General features: G+C 36.7%; 5 protein-coding genes and 1 non-coding gene across 7 annotated transcripts in view; 4 read left to right on the top strand and 2 right to left on the bottom strand.

The window, feature by feature from the left end:
• Positions 1-1,837, top strand: part of LOC104825034 — a 2,248-nt gene extending 411 nt beyond the window's left edge. The window contains exons 2-6 of the mRNA XM_010557279.2: positions 4-329; positions 440-566; positions 653-1,114; positions 1,185-1,281; positions 1,374-1,837. Coding sequence (XP_010555581.1) covers positions 4-329; positions 440-566; positions 653-1,114; positions 1,185-1,281; positions 1,374-1,594 — 1,233 coding nt within the window. The 3' untranslated portion in view covers positions 1,595-1,837. The remainder of the gene's footprint in view (positions 1-3; positions 330-439; positions 567-652; positions 1,115-1,184; positions 1,282-1,373) is intronic.
• A 2,233-nt stretch (positions 1,838-4,070) lies between these two features.
• On the top strand, positions 4,071-6,497 carry LOC104825027. Its single transcript, XM_019201602.1, has 6 exons — positions 4,071-4,625; positions 4,746-4,831; positions 5,239-5,308; positions 5,429-5,868; positions 5,961-6,070; positions 6,143-6,497. Exons 1-6 carry the CDS (start codon positions 4,071-4,073, stop codon positions 6,169-6,171), a joined length of 1,290 nt encoding a protein of 429 aa, XP_019057147.1. The 3' UTR covers positions 6,172-6,497.
• On the bottom strand, positions 6,324-9,666 carry LOC104814710 (probable polygalacturonase). Its single transcript, XM_010542886.2, is given in 6 exon segments — positions 6,324-6,912; positions 7,240-7,465; positions 8,007-8,077; positions 8,176-8,350; positions 8,476-8,596; positions 9,223-9,666. Coding segments are annotated over 6 exon segments (1,440 nt in total). The 5' UTR covers positions 9,607-9,666; the 3' UTR covers positions 6,324-6,449.
• Positions 9,667-17,317: 7,651 nt separating this feature from the next.
• Positions 17,318-18,259, top strand: LOC104814684 (protein SPIRAL1-like 5). Its single transcript, XM_010542861.1, has 2 exons — positions 17,318-17,686; positions 17,781-18,259. Exons 1-2 carry the CDS (start codon positions 17,468-17,470, stop codon positions 17,853-17,855), a joined length of 294 nt encoding a protein of 97 aa, XP_010541163.1. The 5' UTR covers positions 17,318-17,467; the 3' UTR covers positions 17,856-18,259.
• Positions 18,260-18,747: 488 nt separating this feature from the next.
• LOC104814669 lies at positions 18,748-20,236 on the top strand. Of its 2 annotated transcripts, none has more exons than XM_010542845.2 (3): positions 18,748-18,880; positions 19,661-19,741; positions 19,845-20,236. In XM_010542845.2, the coding sequence occupies exons 2-3, from the start codon at positions 19,669-19,671 to the stop codon at positions 20,048-20,050; spliced, it is 279 nt and encodes a 92-aa protein (XP_010541147.1). In that variant the 5' UTR covers positions 18,748-18,880; positions 19,661-19,668; the 3' UTR covers positions 20,051-20,236. The 2 variants fall into 2 exon arrangements, with proteins under 2 accessions (XP_010541147.1, XP_010541152.1); XM_010542850.2 differs by having other exon boundaries at positions 18,748-18,924.
• Positions 20,237-21,059: 823 nt separating this feature from the next.
• On the bottom strand, positions 21,060-21,132 carry TRNAA-AGC. The gene has a single exon. It is a non-coding gene; the product is annotated as a tRNA-Ala (tRNA).
• Positions 21,133-21,314: the final 182 nt, after the last annotated feature.

Genomic DNA, 21,314 nt, shown 5'->3' with positions numbered 1-21,314 from the left:
TTCCGATACATCAGGAAGTCGAAGATCGCGCTCGTTGTCTTCTCCAAGCATTACGCAGATTCATACTGGTGCTTGGACGAGCTCGTGGAGATCAAGAAATGCATGGAGGTGGAGAAATTGCATGCGATCCCTATATTCTACAAGGTCAAGGCTGCCCACGTGAAGAAACAGTCTGGCAAATTCGGCGAGAATTTTCTGAAGCTGGAGAACGATTTGCTCGGTGAACTTCAGGGGAATGCGAGGAAACGTGCAAACTCTAGAATCAAGAGATGGAGGAAATCTTTGGTCCGTGTGGCGGGAAACATTGGCTTGACCTACGAAAAGAAGAGGTGACTAATTTGTGATGCATGTAGGGTATAACGAAGGTGTTTTCACACGGTCGGTCCAAAGATTAGAGCTTCCACATTCAGCTGGCTTTTTGTCTAACTTGTTTTGGCAGCTCAGAGAAAGATTTCGTTCAAAAGATCGTCGTTGAGGTTAAGAGAGCGTTCGCCAAAATCTCGTCAGAGGAGAGAAAGAACTACTCTTCCCCCATTCCATCCCTAGAGAAGGAAAAAACCCATCTGGTGTGTGTGTCTCTTTATGTCCATCTTCAGTATTTTCAAGTTTACTGAATAGTCTTGTCTCTGTCTGTATCTTATTTAGTAAATAGTTTCACGGACAGGAACCACAAAACCCTATTGTGTTCGACGTCAACCAGTTAGGGAAGCTGTTCCACCTGTCGAGACCGTTGGAGGCTCTAAGTCTTGAAAGATGGAATCCTGAAAGCCGAACACTTTTCCCCGGTCTGCTCTCGTCGATGCAGGACAGGAACAGCCTCGGGTTTCTTACAGGACAATTCAGTATGAACCCTGTTGAACACCTAAACCTGAATAACCACTCATTCTTTCCGCAGTTTCAGCCAAATCTTCAGGGGCTACAACCGCACAGCCCGTTTGATTCGGTCCAAAAAGCCACAAACTGGCTTGCCCTTCTAAAGCTGACCGAGCAGACTTATCCCGCGTTGGTTTTCATGAACTGGGACAAAATGGATCAAACCGTGAAGAACAGTATCCTATACCAGGCATGCAGAAGAAGCCAGCAATTTGCAAATTTACTAGGGCTCTACAACGGGGTAGCTCTCTCTATCTCTGACTACATGAAAGTCCCTCTGTTAACTGTTTGATAATATGATTTTCGTGCAGGGTGTTGATTTGGTTCCCGTACAGAGGATTGGAGATAACAATGCCTCTTTTTTGGTCCAGAGCAATCAAAGTAACCCTTTGCCGGCCAAAACCATCTGTAAGTTGGCAGTTTATTATCAATAGATCGTTATTCATATATCGGTTACAAAACATGATTCACTTCGATCGTCTGTTTGAATTGATTCTTAGTGACGGGTGGAATGAACGTGGTACCGCAACTGGTTGCAGCGACTCATCAAGGCAGCAATGTCGATGTCCCTAATGGCGATGATGATCCAAAGGAGAGAGATGATACGAGTACGACGTGCTTTTCACTTGTTTGCTACTGGTTTAGGTTTTGTTTCTGTATGAGTGATGATGGGAAAGACGAGCCTCTCCCGACAAGACGCCAGAGGATTCGCCATCGCTAAAGCCGAAAGGATACACTCTCTCGCCACCGAAGATGTTACTGTCTCTTGTCTACGTTCTTGTTCGTCTGATTCAGCTTTCAAGCAACAAGTTTTCGAGTTGGCATCTTTTAATCATGTTCTTGTGTAAAATGGCGTCTTAGATCTGTTTCCTTTTGATCGTCATATCGCTTTTCCACGCAGAAATTCGTCTCTGGGTCAGTGAATTAATCGATGCATGTGTTCTTGGAATGATATCAAAAAGCGTATCTGTGGACACTTCACTGAGTCTTTCATGGTGACGGGACAACTGCATAGCAAAAAAACAAAACAAAAACCTTTTGGATGGTTGGCCCATTTTTCTAAAGCATAGATCAATAATTATAATATAATATAATATGCCAATTGGCATGTCTCTTTTGACCATCAATCAATTTGGGCGAAATAAGCAAATCTGAAATGAAGATAAAATGCACGTATAATTGTGTGTACTGTGTACAGTGTACACTACAATATAGATTTAGATATGCATATATCATATATGATTATGTGGTTGAGGGGTGACAAAGTTATCTTCAAAGTCATGAGTTCGATTTCACTGATGGGGAGGGATGTAATTTCTGGACCAAAATGATCCATATCCAAAGGCTGGTCTCGAACCTAGGGTGGATGTAGTCGGGTCGAATATCCGGGGAACCATTCCGGTTATCAAAAAATATATATATATTCAGTTTCAATATGCAATATTGTATACACGCCTTGATATTGAATTTTATTATTTTATTTACTTTGAAAGTTTCTGAATATCTAGATTTTTTTTTATCAAATTGAAGCAAACAATAGATGGAAAAAATATTACCAATATTTGAGGATGAGAAATTTTGTTATTAGTTGCCATAGTAAATATAAAATGCATGGACGCGGTACAAATATATAAATAAACAGAATACATAAACAAAGACTTGGCAGCAGAGACCCTATATATTAAACAAAGACCTTACGATGACTTCAATTATTGGAGCCGAACGTGTTTGTACATGCAATGTATATGATTATATCATACGTGAAATAAATACATGCACCGGTCCTCTGTTAGAAGAAACATGTTTCTGACATTTCACTATGGATTGATCTTCATCAAATTAAGAAATTTTCCGAAAATGATTCAGAAAAGAAAAAATCGAATAAGAATTTCATGTGAGAAAGATTAACAGTATAAATGCAACTGTTGAATCAAATACCAACCAGGAAATATGCAGATTCCTGGGATTTTGATCTTTGCTTCTATTTTCAAGTAGTGTGATCAATCGGGCCGACTCGAACCCGCACCCGGCTCGAGATGGTTTTAGATTCGGACCGGTCCGATTTTTTTCAGGTCTATATCACCAAGTCCGAAGTGTGGCCTTATAGATCTCGGGTTCGGACTTGGACCGGTTCGCACAGTATTTTTCTTTGTAAATGTATTTTTTTTTAAATATCAGGCTTTTTGAATCGACCTGAATCGAGTCCAAATCTCAAATCGAGTCCGATCCGAAAGTCCAAAATTTTTTTGGCCTAAATATCTCAATTCGAAGTCGGCTATTTTTCGGGATGGGTCGGGTCGGACCGGACTTCCGACCTCAGACCAAAGTCCGGCCCAAGAAACCGTTTGGTAAAGATCGTTTCTTGCGACCCAAGAAACCGTTTCCATATGAAAACGTTATTACATTACACACGCATTTGCCTTGACATTACACACGCATTTGCCTTGGCATCACATATTCTTCCTCCTGCTGAAACACCGCTGGAGCTTGACCTAAGCGGATATTCTTTGACGAATGGAACAAAACCATCTCGGATACGACGTTGTGGTTCTTCGATGTTCCGAAAAGTTTCTATTATATGATTCAGAGGACAAGAAACAAAACCAAAAATTATTACGGTTAGACCGGAATCAATCCAACAAACCGAACGCAACCGGTCAAGGATTTCATCCATTCCGGTTTGTCTCCTATGTATTTATTATATAATATTCCACAACGTTCATCCCAACAACTGCATTCGGAGCTATACGGTTTTCCTTGACTTGACTTCAAACCTAATTTGGTTAGAAATGTCTTGACCGATTCCTCCACATCAGTTTCTACTTTCTAGTATCACAGCAATTGTTAGAAGAAATAACTAATATCAAATGGATACAAAAAATAAATTACATATTTGTTATAGAGTAACATATTGTAATTTTCCCTTTGTATATAGGAATATGAAATGGATTTACATCATCAATACCGGTTCAAACGATACGACCAAAGCCCAGCTGACCAAGATTCTACCTAATCAATATATATATATGCATGCTGCTTCTAATATATGTCACCAAAAAAAAGATTCACTGACCCAAAACCCAATACATATAGCTACGTACATATATAGTTTCCCATTAGGTAGCGAGAGCTCTGTAACGCATCCGACCAAAATCTCCACACCTTGTCCTAAACACGAAAGAGTCGTCTCCTGGTCAATGGCATCTTCCTCGGCAATTGGACCGCCCCCGCCGCAGCATCAAGTGTTCATCTGTTTCCGGGGAGTCGATGTGCGGTATGGCTTCCAGAGCTTCTTGAGGGCAGCCCTGAAAAGGGGAAGAATAAAGGTGGCAGCGGATGTGGACGCGGTGAGGGGGCAACCCATCTACGAAAACCTATTAAAGATGATTAAAGGGTCGAGGATCGCGGTAGTGATCTTCTCAGAGAACTTCTCGGATTCGGAGTGGTGCTTGGGGGAGCTGGTGGAGATCAAGAAGAGAATGGATCTCGGGAAGATGAAAACTCTTCCCATCTTCTTCAGGGTGAAGCCGGACGACGTCCAAAATGCCACGGGAAGGTTCGGCGACATTCTCCTGCGGCTGGAGAATGACAAACGGAGGGAGGCCAAGGGAAATGCCGAGGCCTCTCAGCTTACGTCGGCCAAGATCGACCAGTGGAGAGACGCTTTGGAGTCCGTTTCCGACATCATGGGTTTGACTTGTGCAAAGGACAGGTACTGCCCTTTTACTTGTTTATATATGGAAGGTGATGCTGTCTTCTAACTATAAACATCTTCATATCACTTTTTTTTTTTTTTTTGGTACGATGGGAAACCCCTATCCTACAACCCTTCGGGTCGGACATCGGACACCGCAACGCCTCTCAGCCCATAGGCCGGACGAGAACGGCATCAGGACAGCATCGCGGACCTGAGAAAACCCACCGCCCTACGCAGTAGCCGGCAAACCACGCAGAGCAGGTAAACCAGCTTCGTAAAGCTGACCGGCTCAAGGGGAGTACCATACCTGGGATTCGAACCCACAACCTCATGGTAGAGGGGGGTTGTCATTAACCACTAGGCTGGGGACTCCCCCACTTCATATCACTTTTAACTACAACTCAAGATACGATTCCTTATTTCATCCACGCATGACACTTCAACACAACATATAATTAGGGTTTGGTGCTTCCCTAAGTTTTAGGAACTCAAGCAAGGCATAGACTTAGTCTTTGTTTTAAAACATTGATGGTCACAAATGTTTAAACTTATGGCATAATGACGTAGATGTCAAAACCAAGATTGCAAAATTAATCCTGCATGTTGCTTGAGGCTTTTGGCCAAGCCTAGGGGTCTCATTATAGTTTTATTCATCACTCCATTGGCAGATACCAGGCCCCTTTTGTGGATGAAGTCGTTGAGAGGGTGAAGGAAATGTTAGCCAACATTCCATCAGAGGTAATTAAGGTCCAATAACCATTGAATTGTATGTATGGCTCTCCATCAATCAGCATCGATATATTCATATATTATATATATGATATATATAGCCCTAATTTAAAATCTTGCACGGAGCAGCACCAAGTATACATAAATTTCCGGGGAGGGGACGTACGGAAAAGTTTCCTCAGCTGTCTGGTGGACGCATTGAGGAGAAACGGGATAGGCGTGTTCATCGACGTGGAGATGCTGATAAAGGGAGAAGACCCACGCGACACCTTCAACAGGAGCATCAGAGAAGCGAGGGTTGCCCTCGTCATCTTCTCCACCAAATACGCGCAATCAAGATTGAGCTTGGACGAGCTAGTTGAGATCAAGAATCTCATGGCCACGAAGAAGCTTCAAGTCATTCCCATCTTCTACAACGTCAAATCCTCCGACGTGAGAAGACGGATGAGAGAGCTCAGCGATAAACTTCGTTACCGGACATCGAGAAATGAAGACAGGATCATGTCCTGGAGAGAAGCTTTAGAGTGTGTCATGACAACGACTGGTTTCACCTATGGAGCCTACGGCAGGTTGACGACTTGCTATATATATATACACACACAAGAAACTGCGACTTTTTGCTGTTTGACCATTAGAACGTCTTTGGTTTTTTCTCACTCAGCAAAGAAGCAGATTTGGTGGATATAATCGTTGAGAAGGTTAAGAAAGTGTTGGCCCGAATTCCTCCCAGGGAGACAGAGAATCCCCCTGCCTGTGACGACAGCCCCAATGGTCCGTTTTTTTTCCTAATTTTTTTTTTCAATCTTAAATCTTTCCCTGAAATCTATCTCATCTCGTCGACAGGAGGGTCGACGATGGGAGAGCAAACATAGCCGCAGAAAGAGGAAGTCTTCCTGCTTCAGCAACTCCAGGAAGATAACTCAAGTGGAGCTCTGTTCTTCCCGGCTCTTGTCAGATTCTATCCATTTCAAGTCTTTGTTCATTACATATTGAAACCACAACTTAGAGAAGAAACGTCACAGTATGTTGAAAAACGCTTGTTTGTTATTCTTCCACCCATGTTTCCCTTTGGTAAGAATGTTTCTTGCAACCCAAGAAACTGTTTTTGTATGAAAACGCTCTTACATTACATATACATTTGCCATTTTCATCACATATTATTCCCCCTGCTGAAACATCGCTGGAGCTTGACCTCCTCGATCGGAATAGATTCTTCCGGAAAGTTGCAGGGAACCGTCGTCCCGGGCTGCTTCTCCGGCAACAACTCGCACGCCTTCGGAGTCACTCCGCTCGTAAAACCCGAAACGTCCGTACAATTCCAAAGGACCTTCTTCGGTTTCTTGGCTAAACCGATTGTCACATTCGATATGCAGATTCCGGTAAACCGGTCTCCTGGTATACCGGCCAATTGAGCCGGCATTGTCACGTTCTCGGCCACCATGTCTTGGTAATTAATGTTTTCGATTACCGGTAAAGCTTCTGGGTCATAATGCTCGTCTGGGTGAGACCCGTAGTTTCCGGTCATCCAGAATACGTATTTCATTGTCTTCATCGTCATTCCTCGTACGTATATGTCCTTCACGTATCCTCCTCGTCCAACAGCGGTTTTGATCCTGTAGATTTCAGGGATACAAGAGAAATTTGTTCATCAAATAGACCGGGTTCATCAGACCGGTTTACCATAACTTTGACCGAGTCGAGATTCAATGAATTTTCTATTTGCGTTAAGAACACTAGAAATTGAACCGATGAGTCATAATGGTTAACTCGAGTCAAGCGAACAAAACCATACGCAAACCGGCAAGCACCGGTTTCAGCTTGATTTGATCGAACCTTAAGTAGGGTTTCATCAATGTGGTTCGTTTCAACTTTCAATTCATGACTCGCTAAACCAAACCGGTTCAGAACACAGTAAACCAAACCGCCTAATTCTTACGTACCTGACACCAGATTCGGAGTTGATGGCGACAATGTCTTCAGCTCGGACATCCTCAATGCCGCCGGACATTTCGCTGCCGAGGGCCTATTAATGATGATTTCCTTTTATAATAAACATTTAGAGCATTCCGTACGCTATCCCGTATTCGTCCCACCCACTCTTCACAGCTATGCAGTCGTCGCCAGAGACAATGTAACAGTCTTCAATCCTCGTGTTCGTACAAGAATCTACACGGAAAGGATTACAAATGCGGTGGAAATTAGGGCGGAACAAAATTATCCAAAAATCGGGTATTCGCAATTATCGGCCCGTACCCGATTTTTTAGTATTCAGTTTTATACGGATTTGGAATGGGTAAAATTATTATAATACCCGCAGGTCAGGTTGTACCCGAAATTTTTTGTTAAAGATTGTTATATTCCTAGTCATTTAGATTATTGTCAAAAATACTTAATTAGAGTTATAAAAAACGGTTAAACCCCTTGAAATTTAGATTATTTAAAAAATGCCTAGGGTTATTCGTAACAACTTTAACCTTTAATAATTTTCGGATCCAATACCCAAATTTTTTTCCAAACATTCGTAACACAGATACCCGACCTCGAGTACAAGTCCGGGTATCAAATTTCAATACCCGAATCTTTCGGGTACTAGTCTTGATACCATGAATTTTCTAGGTATCGCTTCCACCATATGGGAGATATACAGAATGATCGGTTAGGTTGAACATGATGCTCGGTATGTCAAGAATGTTGGTGGGACTCTTACCGGGGTTGATACCATCGGTATTAGGAACCGTTACTGGAGCCAGTATCGTCAGGCTTTGGATAAGAATGTTGCTGCATTTCAATTTAGCATCATTAGCCCGAGTTTTAACATAAATCATACGGATAGAAGATAGGTTAAACCGTACCAAAACCCGAGTTTAATGAATTACCTGCTGTAGACAGGATGAATATGCCAAGAAGGTGAATTCAAGAAAGTGAGACTGGAGATTTGGATCCCATCAGAATGCATGATCTCGATCAAGTAAGGTCTCGTGTACTTCAACTCTCCTCTCTTGAACTTCCCCCACCATGGCTCCCCTTGCCCATCTATCGTCCCATTCTCACCTTTCACGAAATTGCTCAACAATTTCAGCTATATTTATACCAAGAAATTACAAATATATATATATATATATATTATCTTATTTTATTTGGGATCGTATATTATAATATATAGCATACGGCCTTACCGGTGATGACAACGTCGGTCAGGTTGGTGCCAAAGATGAGACTGATGTACCTCCCGCCTTCCGTATCCCTCCCACGTCCGTACGACGGCAACGGCTCTATCACCTCGTAATCACTCTCGTCCTGCCAAATTGTTTAACAAATGTTTAATTCTAGTTTAATGTTTTGGGCCAAGTGATTATTTCACACGACTCACGAACATGGGCCTATATGGTCTCTTGTTTTGGGCCAATATGTGGGCCCGTGGGTTCAAATTTTTTTGACGGTTTAGGCCCAACCATATGGGCCCCGCTCTTCTAACCGCAAGGTGGACCCCACTAAAACCTTCCTAGAATTGTGTAACGCCTTCACGCAGCGTTTTCATAGGATCCTTAATTATTCTCAAAGCTCAATTCAATGATCCCTGACTTTGCAGAATTACATTTCACCGGCTAAATAATCCCAGAATTCTATATGAAATAAAATAGTAATTTGAAATATGATATTTGATAATATGTTTATATCATTTAAATTGTGAAAAAATTATCTGAATCTTTTGTGTTTTCAAATTAAATAAAAAAATATTACTTGGGGAAAGCAAAAAAAAAACAAACCTGAGAGGCGAGGATGACAGCGTCGCGGGGGGGGAAAAGGGGGAAGTGGATGGGGTATGTTTATATCATTTAAATTGTGAAAAAATTATCTGAATCTTTTGTGTTTTCAAATTAAATAAAAAAATATTACTTGGGGAAAGCAAAAAAAAAACAAACCTGAGAGGCGAGGATGACAGCGTCGCGGTGGAGGAAAAGGGTGAAGTGGCGGGTGAGGTTGAAGCTTCCGGTGAGCCACCGGCCGGCGGGAACGAACAGCAAACCGCCGCCGTAGTCCGAGAACCGGCTGAGTTGCTCCACCGCGTCTCGGAACGCCGCCGTGTTCGACGTCACTCCGTCGCCCACGCCGCCGAATTCGTCCAGCGACGCCGAGTACGCCCTGCACGACACCGCCGAGTACTCGACCTCCTCCATGGCGGCGGGACGGCCGCGGCCGCGACGGTGGAATTGGAAGTCGCCGGATTTCAGGTGATGTTTGGCGTCGGCTCCCCCGGAGACGAGGAGGAAGAGGAGGAGAGCGATGGCCGAGAGAGGGTTTACCATTGGTGGTTATAGGGAGAAGGAGAGATGTTAGTGGAAAATACCTTTTTTTCTTTTTTTGAAATGAGGTGGTTTCTTATATAAGGGGGCATAAGCCCCTCCCTATTTTTTTATAGTTTCTGAAAGTGTAAAAATAAATAATTGTTTATAAGTTTCTGAAACTGTACGGAATATGTTTGACTATAAGATTCTCGTGTTATTCGCCACCATGTGCGTCATGATATTGTAAATTAGTTTCAAAGAATTGGCAAAAAGTAAGAACAAAAAAAAAACAAAAATGGCATCATATCTCTTTATTATTATTTTTATATAATTTCAATCTGAACAACCACAAAATATATACATATGTATGTATGTATGTATATACCAAAGTAAGCAAGTTAAATCATACGATTTATTTTTACCATCATAATAATAAAGAACCTATTTATCACGCCATTAATGATGATTTCCTTTTATAATAAACATTTAGAGCGTAACCAATATCACAAGTACATGAAGTTATTAGAAGCAATTAATACATTTAGGAAAAAAAAAATGATTAGCTAAATTAGTAATATGGCCAAGGAAAAGCATTATTATTATTTTCCTTTTGGAAAAAGGAGAGAACTATGAAATATGTTATAAAATTCCAAATCGTGCAAGCCACCTTTATCCCGTGCCGTGAAGAAAATCCATGTGCGACCCCATAATCTATATATATTCATGCGTGTGTCTATGTGTTAACCATGTCCCTGTGATTTGTTCGTGTATATATATATATATATATCCACCTTGTACAAGTTCCTACCCATAATCAAAGCTTCATTATATAATTAATGTAAGAGATAAATTTGATTATGACTCATTTTTACAAACTGTAGATCAATCTCTGTACATACATATATATAGATATATATATATAGAGAGAGGATACATATATATAATATACAAAATCTACGAAAATCAAGATATCTATTTTCTTTACGTACAAGCTAGACGAATCCGTCATCTCGTTCACTTCTTTTCCAAACTTCGTAACAGCTAAAATATCTTACTTCTACATCATCGTCATCATCATTATTATCCATAAAATGTAGTTTTGAAATAAACGGATTAATCCACCATTAAAAACTATAAAACTAATTTACGTTTTTTTAAGGCATATGGATTATGGACGAAAAAAATGTAACGAATTTGGAAATGAGAACGGACGTAGAAAATAGTCGTAGTAATAATTATAATAATATATAATGATTCGAACATTCAATGCCCCCTTGCACGCTACGACTGCCTCTCCCGTGCCGTGACCCGTGAGCATATATATATATAGATAGGGGTGTAAAACGGGCTCATCCGGTCATGGGCGGACCCACTTGTATTTGAGTGGGTCCTGTGCCCCCATCAAAAATTTTAATTTAGTTATAAATATATTAAATTTTAACGAAATTAATGCAATGCCCCGTTAAAATTTTGTGTGTGCCCCTTTTATTCTTTTGTTTTTATTTTTTCTCTTAAAATTAGAGCATGTATATTATTTGCCCCCATTCATAATCTCTTCTGGGTCCGTCACTGGGTCCAGTCCAGTCCGGCTCGTTTCGATTTGGAAAAATTTTAGTTCAACCAGTCCAACCCGTTTTTTAGCGAGGCAAAAATATATCAGCTCAATCCATATCGTCTTAACCCGTGAACCAAACGAGCCGGCTCGCGAGCCAAATATATAAATTTTTAAAATAAATTTTAATACTAAAAATTTTTTAAAACTAATTTTAATATTTAAAAAATATTTTAAAATATTTAAAATATAATACAAAAATAAAATTTTAAACAAAAACAAACTAAATATATGTAATAAAAATATAATTTGTATATAAAAATATTTTAAAATATATAAAATTTAAAATTTTTTAAAAAATATTTGTTTTTCTGGCCCGCGAGCCAGCCCGACTCGTGGCGAGCTGGCTCGGTTAGAACAATAATAAATTAAATTAAATCACTAATTTTAAATCTTCGGTTATTCTTAATATTATTAGGGGTGTAAAACGGACTGGCCCGGTCCGACCCAACCCGACTCGTTTCATCTAAAATTTTTTTAGTCCAGCCCAACCCAGCCCGTTTTTTAGTGAGCCAAAAATATATAAGCACAATCCATATCGTCTTAACCCGTGAACCAAACGAGCCGGCTCGCGAGCCAAATATATAAATTTTTAAAATAAATTTTAATACTAAAAATTTTTTAAAACTAATTTTAATATTTAAAAAATATTTTAAAATATTTAAAATATAATACAAAAATAAAATTTTAAACAAAAACAAACTAAATATATGTAATAAAAATATAATTTGTATATAAAAATATTTTAAAATATATAAAATTTAAAATTTTTTAAAAAATATTTGTTTTTCTGGCCCGCGAGCCAGCCCGACTCGTGACGAGCTGGCTCGTTTGGCCCGGTTTTTTCTAAGCTCAAAATATTTGAGTCCGACTCGAAAAAATATAGGTCAGCTCGTGAGCCAATCCTTGATCCGCGACTCGTTTTACACCTATAAATAGATATATATGTACCTCGTTTTTATCTTTCTTATATTTTTTTTTCTTATCTTTAATTTAATTATTACAAAATTCAGTCGGAGGCGAGAAGTTCTTTTAATTCTTATCTATGAAATACGGTGTATAATTCTTTTTCCATCAAGACATGTGTGAAAACATCGCACTGGTATACAATTTCAGTTTTTTTTTTAATTTCATTTTTCTATGCATTCCTTGAAATAATTATGCAATTTTATCAGTATTGTAGTGTCCAAATATTTGGAAACATATTCGTCTTGGTGCACATGCTCATAATTTTTAGAAAAATAAAGGAAAATATCCATATATGACAAAGTTTAAAGAAAACGAATATTTCGGTAAAAATAATATAAATGTAAAAGAAAGTGGGTGGGATAAATACAATAATGGAATTGTGAATAAAATATTTCGCAACTCACGACAGGATATCAACCGACCAAAAGCATTTTGATGGTGGAGTACACGAGAGGTAGAGAGTGCCGTGGCCTTTTTTTTTTTTTTTTTTTTTTTTAACCAGAGAACGCGATATATTTTTTTTCATGGCTACTAGCCTATAATAATATTACAAAAAATTAGATGTTTAATTTATTTAAAATTGAAAATTATGTGTATATGTACAATATTCAAAATAAAACTTGTAACAATCTCATTTAACCTCAAATAAATTTATTAATAAAAATTATGTGAACAACACCAACAGAATCTAAACATTTAAATAATCATATTTTTTGAAAATTACGTGTATTTGTAAACATTTTTATTTGTTTTTTTTTTATATATTTTATTTTCTCTATCATAATTATGAATCTTAAATAAAGAAAAGTTCTTCTTTAACCACAATTAATACGACACTTATACTCGATGAAACAATTTATACATGATTTCCGAACAAAAAAATTAAGTATATATTGAATGTTTTGCGTAAAATTATCTCAAAAGAAAAATATTAAAGACAAATTTGGATTTTTAATCTTGACAAATTAAGAATAAAATAGGCTTCTTTTAACACGATGGATTTAAGAAAAAAATCAACTAACTAATCACTCAAACTCAAAACTTACAAATTAGATTTATTCGGGATATTTTATAGAAAGTGATTTTGTTTATTAGTTGTAATAAATCTACTATACATGTTTCTTTAACTGAAATAAAGTATAAAATTAAAATTACTAATTTGGGAGGGCCCAAAAGCATAAAAAAAGGTATATTGTTTCGAAGCAAGTGGATCTCAAGCCTTGTTGGGCCTTCACCGAATGTGCTAAATCGAATCGAATGCAATAAAATGGAAAATTGGCCATTCTCTGAATTCATGCATTGTATGGTAAGCGTTGATATAGAAGAATATAATATAATGTATAAAACATTAGAGAGGTGTATATATTTCATGTTCCAAAAGCCCAACCCTAATTTCAGAAGTCGAAAAATAAGCTTAACGTGTTGCTTGTGTGTTGAAAATATGATACATTCGATCTATATATTTTGTAAGAATTTCGTAAGAGATGTTGGTGAAGTCGATCGTTAAGACAATGGAGATTCGTTCGGCTGAGTTGCCAAATCGAGTACGAGGAAATATGGGTACAGTTTATAAAATTTCGATACGATACATGCTGTTCTTGGAATTAACGAGGTACGTACTGCTTCCTTTGGAATTTCTTTTTTTTTTTAATGTCAAAATTTCCATTTCTTTACAAAAAAAAATGATATTATTAAAAAAAAATAACTGTATTTTTGTAACATATGTTTTCTTGTGTGTGGAAATGAAAATTCGGTTATAACATTGATATTCTTGTAAAGTTTATTACGGTATATAAAATTAATCATTCACAAAAAACATCGATTTTTTTTTAATAATCCGGATTTCGATTCAACTATATCTTTCAAAGGACCATAGAAGTCTAACTGAATATCTCTCGCTAAATGTAGACTCGAACCCGAATTGAAAAAGATTTGTACTCTTTTTTTTACCGGTTGAATCACAAAATTTTGAATAATATTTATGCCTTTTCTCAAATCTGTAATTCTTGGGTAAATTCAATGATATTTGTGTGCGTATTTGCAATTTACTTCGACCGACTAGGATTTTATATTGAGACTCTATGTTTGTTCAAGTTAACGAGGACAATGTGTCATAGTCTATATAAGAGAATATTTTTCTATTATTGATGATTTGCAAAATATACATTAATATATAGCAAAATACAATAGAATATTCTAAATATAATATCTAAGATAAATCATAATTATATTAATGAGATTATTTCCTATAGTCTAAATGTCTACAAAATCGTTAATTTAAGGTATAAAACCCTAATGAAATTTAGATTATTTTTGGCTTTGCTTACAAATTATTGAGTGGTTACGAGATTTGTAAAATATGGTTGACCCTAAAATTGTTAGTATTATATAATATGGTCAGGGGAACATGGCATGAGACATAATATCGTACGACATCGTTTCACGTCTCACTGATTTTCATTTTTTTTCCACCGTTGAATTTATTATTCATTGAGGAAATTAGAGTTCCTAATATCACATCGTTTATTTCTTGATGCACAAAATGTATTCCATAATTCATAATTTCAATTATTTTTTTCATTTTAACTTACATTACACATATATTATAAAATAGTTAATATCTACATTAATATTTCATTTCACTCTCTATTAGATCATATATTTCTAATGGTATGAACATTTTGACAGGTCACACTTACGAAGATACAAAAACATATGTCTGAAAGATCCATCTAAAGATTCAGCAACGGAAAAGAATGAACCGAAAAAACATACGTGTTAACGTTTAATAATATATATACTACAATAATTTTCAAATTATAAAAATAATCAATTCCTCTTTGCTGCTTTAATAAAGATTAGATATAAGTGGTGCAAAATAAATAAAATAAAGATATTGACTGGTTCCACCTTAATCGACAAGTGATTATGAAATGCAGCCCAAATGCATGCCCTACTAGTTCCCCTCCAACGTATCCGATTTGATCCGATAAATCTTATAAATATTTTATTATTTTGTTTCTAGCTAGGGTTTGTCTAATCACTGTCAATGGCTCATATTTATGTGGACGACCACCTTTTTTAATTGCTTTTTCTAAGATTGATTATGTATATATACCACATAAATTATGGTCCGTAAGCTTTCTATTTATATATATATATATATATATATATATATATATATATAAAGTAATTACGTCGCAGTCACAGACTTTGATTTAACACCACTTTTTTTTTTTTTTAAATTTAAGGTGCCTTTATTTCTCTTCTTAAATCAATTGAGTAATATAATAATTAGGATTAGGCCCAAGCCACCTGACCATGTCGATTATAGATCCATGACAGTTTTTGTTATTGATAAACAGTAATTAACTCCGATTTTAAAATAGAATTAGCTTCCAATTTCAAAAGAGCTATTTCCGTGAAAAGATTCATATGTTATATGATTTTTATGCAACTTTTTAATTTGACTTTGTTTCCTTTTCATTACATTATATTAAAATATCTTATTTTCGTCATCACTAAATTTCCTTTTATTTTTCAATTCTAACAAATTTATTAGTTCAGATAGTATAAATGTTAGATAAAAATAATGTTTCAACTCGTTGAATTAATAGAAATTTTGTTAATAACTAACACACACACACACACACATATATATATATATATATATATATATATATATATTACCTTGAAGTTTACAATATTTTAGCAGAAACTTGATGTTTCAACTAAACTGAAGTCTTAATTAGTGATGGTACGCGATCCTATTCCCACATAGGAAAAGTCTTTATCGATTAGTACATTGCCATATTTGATGATGATTTTCTAACCAATTTTATAATTGACAACCACTGTATGTTAATACATCGAATTTCATGCCATAAAAGCGATTTTCAAACCATTTTTCTTGCTAGGACGTATTCGATCATGGAAGCAAATATTTCAACGGGTACATCGACTATTTACTAATTTATTGTATTCAAAGGAATCAATATTGAGAACTTTGTTTTATAAATAATTCGAAAATTTGTTGAATATTCGACCCGACTCCAAAATTCGGATAGTGTATTGGATATGTTGTCAAGCCAAAGACCACACACATATATATATATATATATATATATATATATATGTATGTTAGTTTGGCATTTTTAAGAAATAATTTTTTTTGCTGTTAAATATTTCTTTTAATATATATATACACACACATATATATTGTCCGGTTGGTATATAAACTGTTGTCGAAAAACCCTAGCTCTGACGATTAAGATTATTCGTCATTTATGTAATAATAACAGGTGTGTGCAGTGAAATACAAACAAAAAAAACCACAAACATGTGATTACGGAAAATATGTCCAAATGTTCCTATTCTATTTATTCATTTTTTTTATTTTCATCTTCATTTTAGTCACACGCAACACGTATTATATATCAGTAAAATGCATAATTGCGAATAGGAGACCAATTTTTTTTTTTCTTTTTGATAACGGTGGGAATCCATCGCACAGTCCTTCGGATCGGATCATACACAAAAAATCTTTCAAATTACAAGGTAAACGGCTGTGGATTTGCCAAATAGCGATTATAGATCAAGTAGCTATATATTAATCATAAACATATGTTTATCGATTATTGTGTATGGAGATAAGTTTGGGTTTCGATTTTAATAAAAAATATAGTTTTTCTTAGCTACATGAAAAATAGCTATTGTTTGGAAAAAATACAAGTTTTTTTTTCTACATTTAATGTCCTTAATTTTCTATATATCTTTAAACATAATTATAGCCCTAGCTAGGATCTATAGATTAATGCTAAATAAACTAAACTTTGCGACGAAAAAAATCCAGCTTTACCAAATATTTCCACCATTTATTTTTCTTTTCACGAAATTTGTCAAATAGTAATAGAAAGATTGGTCGGGTCATCTACAAAAAACATCAATCTATGATCATTGTGATATGTTTTTTTTTTGTGAATATCGTATTGTGAAAATGCTTATGTTAAGCTTTAATTTGATTTTAAATAATGTTACCAAAAATAAAAATAAAATAGTTCACAACACTTCAAGATAAAGCAAAGTTCGACACCATACCCTTCAAACCCTATTCATAACTCCATTTCCTTCTCTATTTAGGGTTCCTCTCTCTCTCTCTCTCTCTCTCTCTCTCTCTCTCTCTCTCTCTCTCTCTCTCTCTCGATCTTTAGTTGAATATACTACGAATCGTCTGCACAGCAAGTTTCTAGGGTTTCTTAATAATTTCATCAATCGAAGCTAAATAATATCATCGATCAAAGGATGAGCCGAGGCGGCAGCTATGGCGGCGGACAAAGCTCCCTAGGTTATCTTTTCGGGTCGGAAAATGATCAGCCGCCGCAAACTCCTCATCCAGCCGCTGCAAAACCAACGCCACCTTACGGAGTAGACGACGGCGACGACAAGCCCAAGATTCAAATCGCCATCTCTAACAATAACTATCATAGAGCCCATGGCCAAAACTCCGGCAACTTCGTCACCGTAAGTTTATTTTTTCTTCTTCTAGGTTGTTTTTTGGGTTCCCCTCATAGAAATGAGTAAGGAATTTTTTTTTGGGCTTTTGATAAAATTTCAGGATCGTCCGACTACGAAGGTGAAATCGGTTCCCGGTGGAGGTTCATCTCTTGGATACTTGTTCGGCGATAAGTAAGGATTATGATCTGATGAAATTAGGGTTTGTCATTGTCTACAGTACTTGGGCATAATAATGGGAGGTTAATCATCTAATCTTATACATGTGCGTGTATATAGAGAGAGGGATACATATCTCTATGTACAACACATAAATGTGCAAACTCCCAAACGCGTGTATGATATGGCTTTGTTGTTAAATTTCTTCGAGGATCTTTAAGACTGGAAATTGTATAACATAAGTGATTGAGTTTTATATCATATATATATAGTCATATGGGTAATCTGTATATGTATATATGTATGGATTGTTGTGACAATGTATTGATATATCGGTTTCTTTGTGCGAGAATTTATGTATGCCTTGCAGGACAAATTAAGTTGTGTGTGTGTCGGGGCAAGACCTATTTAATTCGTATGTAATGCGTTTCTAATAAACATATCGTATGAAAATCTCGTTTCTACCTATGATTGGGAATTGTATTGTATTGCATTAGTTTATATATATCTAATCTTGAATCTCATCTCGAAGCATTAATCATGAATTGCTTATGAATGCATGGACATCGATCGATTCTATATGCTTTTCAAAGAATAGGAAATTACTATAAAATATGAAGTTCTCTTGTTTTATGGATTCGTACGTATATATTCAATTTTCCTCACTTTCAATTTCAACACCTTAAGATGAACTAATTTTTTTTAGAAATGTTATTTTTTAATATTGGAAAGTATACCATGGAGTTCAAAATGTACATATACAAATAAATTGCCATTGGCTATAAATGGGTTTATTTGTGAGATACATTGATATTGGGGCTGAAAAGAAATAATGGAATAGTTCGGGCCGCGTTATGAAATATTTTCCTAGGTAAATAAATAACCGAAGTAGACAAAATCTCTGAAGGAAAAAAAAAAAAAAAAGGCTTCTCGAACCGTCTCTGACCTTCGGAACTCTCCAGCAAAAACGAGTCGTCACTAAAGAAAGCAAGAACACATCCAGGCAAAAAGCCATATAAGTCGTGGTGCTCGATTGTGAAAACGGTATGCGCTTTTATACCCACGATCTCCGTGGCGATCAATTGCAGGTTCTGATACTGATGTTTAGTCTTTGTATGCGATTTCACTGACCCAAGTCGATTTGTCTTTGGAAATTTGATGGGTTTATGAATCTGGATCAAGGGTATTTTGAAATTTATCTTCTTGGGTAGATATTTTCACGAAAGATGATTCCTTTTATGTTTTGCTCTGCGGGTGTTATGTCACCGTTGATGTTCTGATCGTGTTCAACTGGTGGGGGAGAAAGGAATGCATATCAACATAGAAGAAATGTTTAATATATATATATATATATATATATTTTAAAATCCGTTGTGTTCTCCGATAATTGGGTTATTAGATCATATAAGAAAGGATTGCTTCTCTTTTGACTTGCGTTTCAGAGATCATATGTTGTTAGATCTCGTTGAAGTTTGGACATTAGGTTCTGCTTTTCTCATTTTCTTAGTGGGTTTTAGCTTGTCTGATGATGTTCTTGGATGGTTCTCGATTCTTCCTGAAATCCTGCTGCAAAAGCAGCAATTCTCAAGATTTTGAATCGGAACAAGAAACCGAAGGAATTGAAGATTTGAGATTTTCTTCACCTAGTGATCTTTCCAAGTATATAATCTGTTTGGTAGCTCATACATAATGGTTTCTCACAGATTACAGGGACTGTCTGTAGTTATAAATCGTTGGAAAAATCAACTCCCGTTTTGTTTCTTCTTTCCGGTTTGCTTACTCTTGTTCTTTGCTTCCTTGATGAATGTTCTTTCCCAATTTCAGAAACCGACATGCGGCGGTGTCCTGTTCTATACCCTGCAACATACAAAGTGAAGCCGATCTTCTCAGTTCCAAGATCCAATGGTAACTTCCATATCTTAACACTTGCGTCCGGTCTGGTTCAGTTTCATTTGGCTCAGAATAAGAAAACGAAATGGGTGGATTCTTGTTCTTGATGATGCATCAGGAGGAGGCAAAGTTGTGGGAACTGTAATGCCGAAGAAACATGGGAATGAGGGCATCAAGGAAGAAGGATCAATGAAGAAAACAGAGGAAATATCTGATCCGGCCGTCGCTTTCAGCAGACCGCCGCCACTCCCACCTTTCATCGGACCGTTGCTTGCTCTGTCCATTCTTGAAACATGTTCTAGCCGCGATGAAGACGACGACTAGTTAGAGGAGCTATGTCCTGGGATTCTTGGGTTTAGGTTTATGTCTCTTAACCAGAATGTATAAAACTTTGCCTTTCAGATGTCCATGTGGAAAGGAAACTGTCGTGCTCTCTGTGACTCGAACACAATGGTGTAAGCTTTTAACGTGTTCTGGGATTGTCTGAAATCTTGGCTGGAACTTCAAAAATCTGTAATTTTAAGCTTTTGTTATCAAACGATTTTGGAGGGGGGAAAACAATAAAATAAGGTCTAGCGCACAAGCGGTCCAATAGGATCTAAGAACTAAGCATGCCAAATGAGACCATAGTACTTTTGTCCGATGCTAACATGCAAATTGGCACGTGCCCTAACACCGCTTTGAAGTGTCACCACAACATCTATCGCGACCGCTATATATACGCACACCACGTTTATGGCAAAAAGGGTGGATCAGGTTGCGCATCTACAGATTCAGAGGTTGCTTGTAGAGCAAGAAACTGAGGGTTTTTTTTTTTTGGGTTTTATCCTCTGTTCATGTGTTCATATATCTTTGCATACACGATGAACGGGAAGATCAAGGAAGGTTCTATCGTCGTGGTTAAGAGGAGGAGAGATAAAGATGCTTCCGAGAAACGCAGAACGATTCCGCGACGCGGACAGATCAAAACGCGGATCGCTGCAACTGCTTTTCACTCCATTGTTTCGGTTTTATCTAAAGCTAGATGATGACGATGATGGCCAGTGGTCATCTCGTGTGGGAAAAAAAAAAAGCCAAGGTTGATACGAAGACCCGTTTTAGAAGCCAGAGATCGTTGTTGTAATTTTTTTCGTGTTCTTCACTTCATTTGTGAATCTGGTGGTGATGAATCATCATCACCACGACCACAACCACCGCGCAAAAGATGTTCTGCAGAAATATGTTTTTCTTCTTGATTTTGCTCTGATCCGTTTTGAAAACTATGGCTTTGGTCTCATTTAATCCATCATTCAACATTTTTCCACTGTGTGAATAAAAAAAACAAAATCAAAAGTGGAGATGCGGGGTATCGATCCCCGTACCTCTCGCATGCTAAGCGAGCGCTCTACCATCTGAGCTACATCCCCTTGTTGAATTATAATTTTGTTTCGTAATAACATTAAAGTTGCATTTTGAACCTACATGAAATTTTCACGAAGTAAAAAAAAAGGAAGAAGGTGTTTTCGTGCTTTCACCACAGACATAATAATTAGTTTACCAAATTTAACAAAACGTTTCGTTAAAAAAAAAAGAAAAAGAAACGAGTTTA

Source organism: Tarenaya hassleriana, unplaced genomic scaffold (genome assembly GCF_000463585.1).
Source record: "Tarenaya hassleriana unplaced genomic scaffold, ASM46358v1 Cleome1, whole genome shotgun sequence".
Classification (NCBI taxonomy): domain Eukaryota; kingdom Viridiplantae; phylum Streptophyta; class Magnoliopsida; order Brassicales; family Cleomaceae; genus Tarenaya; species Tarenaya hassleriana.
Note: the sequence above shows the minus strand (reverse complement) of the source record. Positions and strands in the feature narration are given on the sequence as shown.

Bases quoted from the DNA above. Each gene is read 5' to 3' on its own strand.
- LOC104814684 (XM_010542861.1), top strand. From the start codon at position 17,468: ATGAGCCGAGGCGGCAGCTATGGCGGCGGACAAAGCTCCCTAGGTTAT. The intron at 17,687-17,780 runs GTAAGTTTATTT...ATAAAATTTCAG, and splicing joins ACTCCGGCAACTTCGTCACC to GATCGTCCGACTACGAAGGT.
- LOC104825027 (XM_019201602.1), top strand. From the start codon at position 4,071: ATGGCATCTTCCTCGGCAATTGGACCGCCCCCGCCGCAGCATCAAGTG. The intron at 5,309-5,428 runs GTAATTAAGGTC...TGCACGGAGCAG, and splicing joins TAGCCAACATTCCATCAGAG to CACCAAGTATACATAAATTT. The intron at 6,071-6,142 runs GTCCGTTTTTTT...TCTCGTCGACAG, and splicing joins CTGTGACGACAGCCCCAATG to GAGGGTCGACGATGGGAGAG.
- LOC104814669 (XM_010542845.2), top strand. From the start codon at position 19,669: ATGCGGCGGTGTCCTGTTCTATACCCTGCAACATACAAAGTGAAGCCG. The intron at 19,742-19,844 runs GTAACTTCCATA...ATGATGCATCAG, and splicing joins CTCAGTTCCAAGATCCAATG to GAGGAGGCAAAGTTGTGGGA.